This window comes from Diprion similis, chromosome 12 (assembly GCF_021155765.1).
Source record: "Diprion similis isolate iyDipSimi1 chromosome 12, iyDipSimi1.1, whole genome shotgun sequence".
In the NCBI taxonomy this organism is placed as follows: Eukaryota; Metazoa; Arthropoda; class Insecta; order Hymenoptera; family Diprionidae; genus Diprion; species Diprion similis.
The window spans coordinates 2,879,568-2,893,701 of record NC_060116.1 but is presented as its reverse complement, the minus strand read 5'-3'; the positions used below and the strand labels follow the sequence as shown (position 1 = coordinate 2,893,701).

The following is a 14,134-nucleotide window of genomic DNA, read 5'->3' as shown; positions in this document are numbered from 1 at the left end:
GATTATTCTCAACATACAGAAACAACAATTCTTCGATCTCGGACAGCTGTAGAAGCCAAGTGGCTAGTCGCATCGACTCGTGACGATCGATCCACACGTTAGCATAGATTCAGACAATTTCACCGGTTGCCAGTTTTCTTTAAGAATTCTGCGGGCTCCGTTATTTCATCATAACGGCACGTTGATTGCTCAAATTGCAGGAATCACATAATTCTTGCCATATTACTCCGGTGCAGCATTCACTAGCCGTCATTACTCCTTCCTACATTCTGTAAAATTGTTATTCGAAATATACTGTCGTAGAAAATTGTTCTACAAGTATTTTTCCACCTATAAGAATAAATTGTGTTATTGGATTGTTTTAAACTTCAGTTAATTTTTTTTTTTTTTTTTTTAATTTAACAATAATAATCACGATTAAGAAACTTCTCGACCGTCATTAACTATGGTTATTTACTGTGTAGAAAGTTCACGCTGTTACAGTTTTACTTCGTTTTAATTTTTGCTTCTCAATAACGGATGTTTGGTTATACATACGTCAAGCTTCACATGCTACCACCAATGATCAGCAGAAGCTAAACTGACAATGAGGCGAGTAATGACGTTTATGGTTTTTTTGTTTCTGTTTCAGGGACCACCTCAGCCAGGACAACCTTTCAAATTCACAGTTGTAGAATCATGTGACAGGATAAAAGAAGAATTCAGCTTTCTCCAAGCACAATATCACAAGTAAGTTAATACCCATCGAATAGCGTAATGTCGTTACAACGAGCCGTTCGCGTTTGTGCTTAAAAAAAATTGTACCAATATCCAGTACTTCGTATCATAAAACGCAATTCTGACGAGTGGTATGAATAAGAATATAATGTATTATACCTATAAAATCAAGAGAATTTTTATTATTCTACATGTCTATTCGCTTTTTGCACACACTTCATCGATGTCATAATCGGTATGGTAATTTAGATAAAAGCCAGTCCTGTCCATACGTTATACCCCAAGTTTTTATGTATAAGGAGTAACAGTGTACGTATAGGTTGCTCAATTTCTATATCTTCATCTCCATTTTTTTTTTTTTTTTTTTTTTTTTTTTTTTTTTTTTTTTTTTTTAAATCCATACTGTTGGTTTTTTTTTTTTTTTTCTCTCTCTCACCGCATAAATAAATATTACACAGTTTGTTGGTTATTGAGCTGTATCACGGCTTTGCCGCAGAGTCACGAGTGTTTTTGAAATTAGATATATATCGTATAATACTTGTGTTAAGGAGAACTCGCGACGTGTGAAATTCGTAAACTCTTTATGCAAGAAAGTGACGACCATGATCACGTGACCTTTTCTTGTTTTTTTTTTTTTTTCTCACTCAAACCGTGTAAAAAATGTTTTACACGTTTTAGCATAACCTTAGAGTAAATGGGTATGTAAGCATTTAAAGCAGTTTATTAGTAAGTTGCTAGTAATTGATGGTAAACAGGCAGAGAGAATCTCCGGATGATCAAACAAATAATGAGCGGTTTTTTTTTCCCTATCATTCGCACGTATTTGCGCAACATCAAGTGATGGATAAAATTAAAAATATTAAATCTGAAGGTAACTGACAGATTGTGAATTTGAATTTCTATTACTTAAATAAAATGGAAAAAAAAAAAAAAATGGAAAATTTAAGCTTTTTTTTTTTACCTTTCGACATTCGAGTTTTTTTTCTTCAAGTTTTTCACACGGGGGCTGATCTTATCTTTTTGGTCTTAGGAAAGCAAGTGAAAAATCAAATTAAAGATGCAAAAATATTTAATCATTAATTATTGTGTACTTGAAAAATGCTTTTTACGGTTGAAGTGACGAAATTCGTTTGTGCTTATGTTATAAATTTATCTTTGCATCGCAATACGTAACGCCTGGAGAAACAAGAAAGAGGAAAAATTTATTAAAAAGAAAATTGTGAAAGAAAACATGTAGAAATCAATTATCATATTATTCATGCCACTCAATAATTGTAAGAAATTCATGTTAATTAATTACAATATTTCTTATCCTGTTTCGGTGTAGAAAAGTCCGGGGCAAAACCGACATCAACAGTCTTGAATATGTTTCTTGAAAATCGTCTCTTACATTTCTCGGTGTTTTTCCGGGGGGGAAACACAAGGCGGAAAATCGAGTTATATTATTCATTGAAAGAGAAATTTTGTATTCATGAAACTGATTTTTTTTTTTTTTGATACAGAGACATAAAAAATATGCTCGCGATTTTTGTTTGTCTTTTCAATTGCCTGTGCTTTCTTGTAAAATTATTATGTTCAACCTAAGTGTCTGTTTTACCTGGATTTCTCTGTATTGTTTTTAACCGATGAGATGTTCTTTAAAAATTTTCTTTCATTACAATTTTTTAATTGAAATGGCACAATTTTAACCATTTCATAACACGTATACATACATATATATATAAGTATAAAGTATTAAGTATTAGATATTGCAAAATAATGAATGAATTTGCGCAAAGTGAATGATAAAATAAGTTGTTGAAGAATTGTAATGCAAGTAGATTCTATAAGAAGAACATCAGTCGTCACGAATGATATTGTGTTGTCTATAGAAATACGTTAAACGTCATTCATTGCAAAATTTTGCTGTATGAGGAATACAATTATATCAACAAACATTAACGTTGTTGATTTGAATTTTAACGTTATTGCTTGAGATAAAATAAAAAGCCTGTAGTTTCAGCGACGTTTTTGTTTTTTATTCTTTTTCTCAAATATTTTTTCATCGGACGTAATTTTTGTTTCTAGATGTACGCGTCTATAGACGAGAGCGTTGCTTCGAAGCTTATGATTTATAGAGAAAATATTAGACACGTGCCTGAGAAATTATTGTATAAGTCCTATTACAGTTTCCATATTTTCTGTTTAAACATATTTCTTCCGATCTGTTTTACACTACGTGCTATTGTTGTCAGTATACAAATTTTTTTATTATTCCTTCCTTCTCGTACGTTAGAAAAATGTTCAACTTAAATTGTTTGTTCGCCTGCTGCAACGTCGGATAATGCGAATACATTTTATACACACTTTACGTATAATTTGGACACCTTGAGGTCATCTTTGGTTTCTTTCACATGTTTTGTGTACAAACTTTCTTTAGCATAATTGAAAACTACGGTACTGAGTAAAAAATGAAATTTGGTTTCTTTGTTGTCATCGGAACATCTGACAACTTTTACGATCGTTTGATGTTGGCGCGATAATAAATTTACCTTGAGGACTTACTTGACTGACAAACATTCACTCAGTTGACAATAAACGTAAAGATTTAACGTTACAGTCACCGTAAAGGGTCCTCCGTAAACTATGTTACCAGTTTGACGCCAGGGGGAGGAGGCAAAAGGGTCAAAACAAAAGGGGATGGTTCATAAAATTTGGTATTGGCGGTTTTATTATGATGACAGTATATATCTACTTTATTATATTTTCGCGTCATTCCAACGATATTCATTGGAATCTTCTAATAACCCCTTAACAAATTGAATTTTTCTCAGTGACGTGTGTTTACATTGTTTACTTATTATAGCTTGATAGATTTTAACCATCAATCAGTTATCCAAATTTTGTTTATCTTGAAAAAACGAACTAAGGGTTCCCTTTTGCAATAAAACGTTCACGTCTTTTCTTTTCAGGGTAATATCATGCGTTCAGAAAAAAAAAATTTCGACTTAACAATAAATCTGTGTTTATATATTGATATCTTGATCGAACAAATTAAAGATTCATTGTCATTTATCATATATATCATGAAATATAGAAATCGTAAACTGGTGATATAATTAACGTAGGTATAATTAACAAAAGATACTTCTTTTAATATAAGTAACGAGATTTTTTTCTGAATGAACATCCTTGCATTATGTCATGTTCATTTGTCATGAAATTTTTTTCATGCTTTTCACACGGAATGAAAATGCTTATATTCTTATATCTTCAAAGTCCATTTCCGTGTGTAAAGCGCTTTCGTGTGACAAATAATGGGACTGTAAGACTTGAAGATGAAAAAAAAAAAAAAAAAAAATTATCCCTTAAATTGGAATCAGTGCTGCGTACGAACGGATTAGGGTGACGTCGGTAATTGACGATAATTAGATTCTTATTGTTAGCAATGAGCGTCACTATCGGTCTGCGATCGGAGGTTTAATGTCCGTGACGTGAACGTCGAGACCGTGTTACGAGCCTTTTGCGATTACACCGTGTAACATTCATTCTGTAATAAGTTCAAACAGTGTGAAGAGTAATCCTGATTCACTTTTCTTCGCTTTCTTTTTCTCAACTAATTTTTCACATTAGTTTTTCATTTGGCCGTAGAATAAATATTTATATTCATCTTACAGTCCCATTTCACGACATTATAATATATATATATGTATACTAGTACGTAGTTTGATATAATGAAAAAATAACTTTTTTATTTAAGGCAGAATGTTTGTTACTTGTGTTTTATTTTTGATAATTTTTTTCTCCTAGTATAGATATAGAATTATATAACAGGAATATTTGACCCGCCATGGTCAACGAGAATTTCTGATTTTTCTTTATTTTAATCAATTTTTCCTCCCAACAGCTTAAAGCTTGAATGCGACAAGCTGGCTACCGAGAAAATCGAGATTCAACGACACTACGTCATGGTGAGGAGACAGAGAATTTAAGCGAACAAAGCTTTATCATTTTTATTCTCTATATTACATGTACATATTTATGTTACATATCGTACTATATGGATGTGAATACTTACATACTATGCATCTCTAACGTATTTCTAACACAAATTTTGCAATGCATTCATGTGTTTAATATTTTGACAATTTTATACAAATTCAATATATTCAATTCGATTTAAATACAAAATCACCGAGTTTTTGTGCACGAAACACTTTTTAATTATCATTTTTCACCGACTATGAAAGTGTTATTTTATATCAATAATACTTGAAAAAAATTTCAAATATATTTGTAAAAAATCTGAAAGATTTCGAAGAACAAAATGTCAGTCTAGTTGAGATTAAAGAATATTCTCGTACACATGCTACTACAGCATGTTCGTGTTTTCGTCTATTATGTACACTAGATTCACCAGAGATCTATTGAAATTTATATTTAAAAGAAGATGAACTCTATTGTGTATTACCTACCTTGATCATATATCACACATGTGTTTCGGCCCACTAACCAGTGTCTGAATGAGCTTTTTAGGAACAGGTACTCTTGTCCTTACCCTAATCCCGCTGCTTATTACTATTATCATCATCATCATCATCATCATCATCATCATCATCATCATCATTATTACTATTGTTATTGTTATTTATAACGACAGCAACATGTGTGTATAGATTATACTATGTACATGCGTACCTGCATATTATACTTTGTTAATTCTTGCGCCCATTGATATTACACGTCAGGTTTGGAACTTCACCTATAATATGTAGATCCGTTCGATCTCTGCAACTCCTCTAACCCATGTTAGTATGAACGAATAAAATAAAGAACGTCTCTGAAATACGATGGCTCCAATGCAGAACAGAATGATGTTTAACCTGATAATGTTGATTTATGCAGCGAAATGACGGCTTGCCTTTGAATGATTTCTTTTTTTTTTTTTTTCTTTCTTTGCCAACTTACCTGTACTAATACGCACGTTTTTCCGCATTTTTCGTTCTGTCCAGCATTAAAATGGAGTTGGAGAAATTGGCTCAGGAGAAGACAGAAATGCAGCGGCACTACGTCATGGTGAGACACTGACAATCAATAAATTACATTATTCACATTGAACGGGGCGTGTTTTTTTTTTTTTTTTTTTTTTTTTTTTACTTTTCTTTCCTACTTATTGATCACCTCTTAGTTTTATCATTCTATCGTATTCTGTACTACTTTTGTATCCTCTTTGGTCGCGTACGAAGAGTTTCTTATTTCAAATGACTCGTTAGAAGGTTTAGCTTTTACCCTTGAATTTTGTTGTTCGAATGATTTTAATATGACTGTTAAAATATAATAAATTCAATGAAAATGAAAATGAAATTTTTTCGTTCATATTGATCAATTGAATACACACATCGTAATAAAGTATCATTTATTTTATTTGTAACGAAGGTGATTCGTGATTGCTTAATCGTAGACAGATAACTGTTAAACTTACCGAGAGAAAACCGTTGTGGAAATGATATTATTACCGCAAAATATTCGCATGTGTGTAGTATATTATATATATATATATATATATACACCTTCGTTTCGATGCACGATAATTATTACTGTAAACAGCTATGTTCGATTCACACGACAGCGGCAGGGGGTGTCATAGATCGGTTATAGGTTTATTGTATTACACATAGAATGTATGTATGTATGTATACTGTATGTGTATATACACATGAATATAGGAAATGACCACTTCGCATGCATTTGGGAGTGAGAAGGCGATCGAGTATCGAATTTCTACTACACTCACACTCTCACTTACACTCACACTCACACTCACCCTGCATGGCTTGGCTTTCATAATTATACCGTGTATATAATCTAGTAGTTACCATCTAATGTCCGTGACCGGGATATAAATCGAATAACAGGTAACGTAGATCGTTTAAATAATATAGGTGGATGGTTTACGGTACTACAGGATACGCGATCGTTTCTTGATATATATCAATTATTATGCCATCTTGTGGGTTTATTTCAACTAACTATAAAATCAAACCATTCGTGTAAGTATATATATATATATATATATATGCCACGTATGCATATGCGCGCATGTAAATTTACTTACAATGTAAATACAACTTATCACGTGTATACGCGAATATGCAACGCTCATCTCTCTTCTATATATACGTATATATATACTTGTAGTGCCCAAGGTGGAGAACTTAACAGCCAAGTCCTGATTACCGTTATCATGATTTATGTCTCCAGTCACGGCATCGTATTATTATAATGACCAATTCATAACTGCGATCGTGATTAATACAGTTATAACTATTCTCAAATCTTAATCTTTGTCATTCGCTGCCGACGTACGTAGGCGCGGTTTATTATAGCACGTTTTACACATAACTGAGAGGAAGACTTGAAAAAGTTATCGGGCCGGATCGATCGATACTATATGACAAAAAAAATTAATAAATTACATATACAAAGAAAATATTTCGAGGATGCGCAGGTATCGTAATATCCTGAACGTAGGCAGGTACACATGTATAGTATGTAACTTTTCTACATCTGATATCTGATAAATAGAAAACTTTTTCAGGTTATATAAACACTTGTTTGTGCCGGATTATCTTGTGGGTAAAAATTTTATATTTATTTTTTTTGAGTCTCGTGTGACAAAATGTTAGTTTTTGATGTTTGAAGAGCCCATTCCAAAGGACAGCTCAAAAAAAAATTTTTTAAGAGGTTGCTCCAAATTTTTTTAAATGTCAAAGATCGTCAAAAAATTAAATTAAAAAAATTATATTTTCAGTATTTTGTTTGATTTTTAATTCATGTCGTGGTGTATTGTTATCGATTTTTTCTTACTAAATAAAGAAAAAAAATTTATGAGATCTCAATATGAATATTAAAAGGTCGATCGAAAAGATCTAAAGAAATGCACCAAAACATTGAAAAAAAATTATGAGCTAGCTTTAAAAATTGAAATTTTGAACTGAAACTTTCGGAAACTTATTTTTTTTAACATGTCTATAAAATTATACCGTAACGAGAAAAAGAATTAAAAAAAAAAAAAAATCGATCTTAACGATTTCTGACGTTTTAAAAAATTTGGAGCGACCTCTTAAAATTTTTTTTTAAACTGTCCTTTGGAGTGGGCTCTTAAAACATCAAAAACTAACATTTTCTCACACGAGACTCATATAATTCCTGCGATTCTTCAAATCACCTTCTTTCTACCTCTATAGCTTACCTAATAATTCAGAGAATCTTTGCTGGGTTTAGATTATCGGTTGTAAACTATGTAAGGACAAGGGATAATTAGGAGAGTTGGTCTATGGTTCATTATCGTATCTCTACCACTTATACATTGTACATGTATATTGTATATATACTTACATAACATACGCATGTTTTGACCGCACGCCCATCACAAACCTTTCGATCAATTACCAATCAATATTATCATTGGTCTCCAGTCGAATTGCGCACTTGTTCAATATTTCTTTTATTATTGCTTTCATTTTTTATCTAATATTTTTTATTAATTGGAAAACTCGGGGGGAAATGAATAAAAATATTATCCCCAGTTGAATAAAGAAGATAATTTTTTTCTATCGAATTAAAATCTCGTTAATCGATTTTAAAACATGGTTAAAAATTTTGTTCATTACTTTTGGCAGGGAGATAAACAATTTTGCTAATTATATTGAGTGACAAGTTTGGTGAATTTTTATGGAAATATTGATTATAGCATGGACACAATTGGACGACTGGAGACTCAGGTGGAACTTTGCTTGCATAATTAATTTTAATTTGTGTTTCAGTATTACGAGATGTCCTACGGACTCAACGTTGAAATGCACAAGCAGGTAAATATCGTTTACGTAATAATTCATTAGCCATTACTTATTCCTGAATATTAATAATATATAATGTAGTGCTATAGTGTAGAGAAATTATGTGAGGTACATAGTGTTAGTGAATTATAATATGCGTTTCAAGTAAAATATCTATTTAAACCCATTTCGTTCACTTACATATGGAGCATTCCATGTTAATTCGACTATGGTCTGACCCTCATCTTCTTGGATTTGGTCCGCGATTTTTTATATTGTTGTTTCAACTCTAAAAAGCATTCAAATTTTTAAAGATTTTTCCTACTCTTTCCGTCACTCCCAGATTCTGTCCACTTAAATTATGGTTGGAATATTCTTGGTTTTGCCCCAGAATTTATGTAATTTTTTAAATAATTTCCAACAATGTCGCGATTATTGTCAATTTGGTTATTAGTAATAACAATAGAAATTAGCCGAATTTAACGATAACGTAATGAAATTTTCACATTCAAAAGAAATTCACTTGATACATTATTTCTCATCTAAAATCAATTGGAATAATCTGCTAATGGTTTTTCGTTAAAAATGAATCCTGACCTCGAAAAAAAACAGTAGAAAATTTACAGATTACTTGATACTGATTTGAGTTTTTAGATTTTAAGAATCTTGTAGTAATTATCGATATTTTCAAAGTTTAAATGGTCTTAATTTTGCATTAAACCGAAACTCGTAGAAGTTTTCAAAGTTCAAAAATTCTTTCGATTATACCGAACTTCTCGGTATCAGAAAATGTTGTGAAAATGGAATTATTTCACAACGGTATTCACTGGAGATAACAGAAACGTGATTTTGTTATTCATATCAGTGACTGCTTACAATAATTTTTTTGAAGCGATTTATTTCAAAATGGCGACTGTGCAGTATTTTTGCGACGACGTCTCCTTTTTTTCGGGGTCCACGGCCGGACTAACAGCTCCTGTATTTTTTTTTAAATCATAATGAGCCAATGAATTTTTCTGATTATATATAATATCTGCTATAGAAGTACGTAGGTTTTTTGCGATATATTGATTTTTTGCCAAATGGCGCACTTCTAAAGTGGAAAGTGAAGAACTTGCCTAAAAAATTGTCAGATAATTGTTAATAACAAATGAACTACGCAATATGAAAAAAAAATCCTACGCACTTCCATAGACAATGTATTTTCCAAGATACATTCAAAATTTCAAGTTAATCGGTTGAAAATTGCCTGAGTTATGAGTCCGGCCAACTTAAAAAATGCAGTATTGAGATAAATGCCTTTGAAGTTTTGAGTAGTAATTTTGCAGTACCTTTAAAGTCGTCTGGTGCTTCTAACTCATGGCGATTCAATGGTCTTCTTCGAGATAATTTTGGTCTCTTGTTGTTGCAAAACGACCTTTTTGTTCCTTTCTTCTCACTGTACACCACTTTATCACTCGTTGTAAAAACAAATCAATAATTACACAGGGAAAAAGAAATAAAAGTTCACAGAAGTATCGAGAAAAACAAGTGTATCAAGGTTTTTCCCGGCCATAAACTTTTGGGACATCATTTTTGAGGTCCTAGGGGACCATTTAGAATTAAAAAAAAAAAAAAAAAAAAAAAAATCGATTTATGAAAATTCTAGGATGGCTTAAGGCCTTAAGAGGAAATTCATACTCCGTATTATACAATACATAGAACGTTTATATCAGTAGCACATAATCGTATCTAATATTAAATCCAGGGAATATAATAGAGCCATATAATCCAGGGAACTATAACCGCGCGTCCCCTTTCACGTGGTTCGGGTCCGCGTTAAAAGTCACGACTTATCATTGACTGGACTGACGTCGACTGGGTCGTTTCACCCACGCCAATTATCCTCATACGTCAGACGAAGTCCCCTGCTGTCATGGCCGCACGGAATTACGGAACCCGCACCCGTACCCGGTCCATTCGGATGCGGACCCGTTGATTGGCCTCCCTTAATAAGACCAAGTGGCCGGAAAGAGCCCCTCGCATCCCGCATGACGTAACTCCTTCAGCCGAGCGAAGGGGCGACGATGAAAAAGTGCCCCCCCCCCCCCCCCCCCCCCCCCCCATGGGGAGAAGAGGTTCGTTGGTTCCGCCGAGTGTCTACCGCCTTTTATTGCTGACTCATCATCTTGAAACTGCACGGTAGTTTGCGTTGCCTACCCTGCGCGTTTACAGTGCAGCCAACTTGATGCTTGTTAGGCATCCACGTAGCTTTGGCATCTTCTTCTCATGAGGCGAAAATTTTTGAACAGCAGTTTTTGAGGAAAATGTAAAAACGTCAAATTGGGTCGTTTTATCGAAACCCCGGATATGCAGCTCAAAAATGACTTCAGACGATATTCGTAAGTTTGTAAATCAGAACGGTATCACACACACACACTTATACGAACGTTTACTAAATTATTACAGATCGAGGAAGTTATTTTCAAGGATTTTTAAGGCCTCGATGACCTCTACAAAAAAATCCGCAGGAGCATATGTCTTATAAGCATATGAATTTCATTTTATACCAATTTTTTTTAGTTCTTACACATGTAAAAATAAGGGTAAACCAGTTCCTCATATGTAATCGATCATCGATCATATATATTGTACATTATATAAATCGAGTTGGTATCACTGCAATGCCAGTTCGATTGTATCATTTTAGAAACAAGATAGTTACATACCTTAAACGTGCTGAGAGATTTTTATATCGTTTACAAATCGTGTATCTGACGTGTTGATTTCCAATTTAAAATTATTATTGCTATGTTTTCTCACACGAGGTACTTATACATATATTATTCATATATATATATATATATATATATATGTATGGGAGAGTGTTGAATCAATCTCACATCCGATCTCTGCGATTATCATACATATATGTATATTGTATATATATTGTAGATCATTGGCACTATTGATTTTATCGAGGACAGGCATTTCTTGACTTCTTTTTGACTGGTCTAAGTAAAGAGATCTCAGAGATAAGGGTTGTCCGATCGAATCAATCAGTCGATCCGACGCTTTGTAATCTTCATCCTTTTTTCGTAATATCATCGAATCAAGTGGAAAGAATCGGCGGTTGTTGTCTACGAGGAGATTTCATTTCTGACGGATGTTTTTTTTCTTCCGATTTCACGATTCAAACTCGCCCCGTGGGAATCGATACGCCAACCGATATATACAACGAATCAAATCGCAATATCAAACGCTTAACATCGCCAGTGAATTCCGGTTTCAATTTTAAAGTCTCGAATAACTGGTAGCACTTGGCCAGTTCACTCGATGTTTACCGACGATTGTTAAATTCGAAAATTCGAAATTCCTCAAATTCCAAAAGTATTCTTCTCATCAATATCAAAAAATTCGTTCACTTTTTACAACGGACTCGCCTACGATGATCGAGGTGGAGGGAGTCAACAGATAGTCTGGAATAGCGCGTGTAGCTTGGCTAGTTTCCAGGCTAAGCGGTTATCAATTTTTTCTCTCTCTCTCTCTCTTTCTCTCCGTATTTCACGGGCGTATATATATATATATATATATATATAGTATATATACCGAGACTTTGTTTTGACGAGAAAAACGAGCCAGGAAGCTGGCAAGAAGAAACGGTTAATCTGCACCTCGTGGACCCGCGCCTTCTGGCTGTTGTTATTATTAGTACGGGGGTCGGAGTGTCGCACTCGAGACTTAGTGGCTTGTTTGCAGAGCGCATTAAAGAGATAAACGCGGAGAGTGATATCTGGGCAAATATTTACTCGCGGCAAGTCATGCTCCCCGTTGTCCTCCTCCTCCTTCGCCTTCTCCTCCTCTCTTCTCTTAGGATGATCGATAAGCCGGAAGAGAGGCCTAGAGTCTCGTAGACCAGGTTTCTATAAGCACCTACATTTTCTATAGGTACTTTACTACAAATATAGAAACAGAAATTACCGTAAGAAACTTTCATCTCAATTTACACAAAATTCTTTGGTACCTGTACGGAATATGCGATGTATTTTATAGCAGGCATAGAACGTTTCGGATAATGATTAAAGTTCTGGATTAGAATTTTTTGGATCTTTAAAATAAAAGATGTTATTCTTCGTTAGTGCAAAGAAAGCGAAGATACGATTCGTCAAACTTGTTGATATAACGGGCATAACGGTTTATTAAATTTTTTAAAGAATATATCATACAATCATTGATTTCCTCGAATATAATTATAGTTACGAATGGTAATTGATTTTCAGATAACGGTGTCTAATTGGTATGTTCATTTCTCAAATTTACCGCACGATATATCACTACCTACTCAGAGACTTGAAGTGATACTTTATCCAAATAAGTCAGTGATCAATATCTCCCGAGTAAAGTTCTCTCTGTCTCTCTCTCTCGTAATCAGAAATTCACACTTATACAGTGGAATTCGACGTGGAATACTTTTTTATTTCCACTTGTCTCACTCTTTGTACAAGTTCCTGCCTCGTAATCTTATACAGTTTCCGAAGCTGAACAGCGATTTGATTTATCGCGCACGTCTGTTCTCAAGTATAAAAATAACACGTTATTATGTTGGTACCTATACGCAGCTTTTGTTCCCGATTATGCAGATACGGCTCTATCGTGGTATAGTAACATACCTACTTACCGTATTGGTATATATGTATATATGATACGTGTATCGAAAGGACGTCGATTCGAGTGGCGATTAGTTGGGGACACGCGATCAGGCGTGGCTGGCGTTAAAATAAGTGTGGATACTCGGGTAAAGTCGTAAAATGTCAGACACGCCCTTTTAGCAGCTGCGAAAGTGTCCAGGGACTCTGTTAGCCTTATCCCCCCGAGACAACGGGGACGTGATGTATTAACCTATGCCTAGATATAGGTAAAGGCAACGAGGCTGAAACAACCCTCTCCCCATGTATAGGCGGTGATGGTCAAGTGGCGTAAAAAATGGTAGCGCCGCTAATGCTTTCTCTTCTTTATTTTTCCCTTCGTATATTTTGTGTATGTGTATGTGTACATACTTATAGGTATACGTTTGCTTTATTCCTCAAACCCAATGCATGTGTGGGTGGAACCGCGTAACGCGTTAATTAATAAACCAGCGCGAGATGAGGTGGAAAAAAAAAACGAAAAAAAAAAAAAACAGCAGCAACAACAACAGAGAAGAAAAAAGGAAATACTCGCAGGCTTCCCTTGCGTCGGACGTAACGTTTTCAATTACTCATTTTTAACGACTTGCTGAGATATTTCGACGATGTGGAGTTTGAAGTTTTGTTACTTGGTTGATTTGGATTTTAGTTTGAAAACTGTTTGTTACGTTGTTACGATTGTAATTGAATAATTATTTTGATACCTTGCGGTAGAACGTGATCGTTTTACTTTTTCAAGTTATATAAATCGATGAAAAAAAACATCTTTCTTCAATATTCTGATTCTTTTATTATTGCCAAGCTTGAATATTAATGAAAAGAAATTCACATGAATAACTTGAAAACTTGACCACTTTACGAAATTTTCGAGACAATATAACGATAGACGATCATCTTACAGACTAGAAAACAATCGAGTCAACGTTATACGATTCT

The 14,134-nt window shown here is 33.8% G+C and overlaps 1 protein-coding gene across 6 annotated transcripts in view; it reads left to right on the top strand.

Moving 5' to 3' along the window:
• The window catches only part of LOC124413087 (protein groucho-like), a 57,246-nt gene that overhangs the window by 17,394 nt on the left and 25,718 nt on the right, over window positions 1-14,134 (top strand). For 3 of the 6 annotated variants that reach the window (XM_046893441.1, XM_046893442.1, XM_046893440.1), the window contains exons 2-4: window positions 632-729; window positions 4,604-4,667; window positions 8,523-8,567. In XM_046893441.1, coding sequence (XP_046749397.1) covers window positions 632-729; window positions 4,604-4,667; window positions 8,523-8,567 — 207 coding nt within the window. Of the gene's footprint in view, window positions 1-631; window positions 730-4,603; window positions 4,668-5,708; window positions 5,773-8,522; window positions 8,568-14,134 lie in introns of those variants that run through there. The other 3 variants (XM_046893439.1, XM_046893444.1, XM_046893445.1) reach the window with 3 other exon arrangements.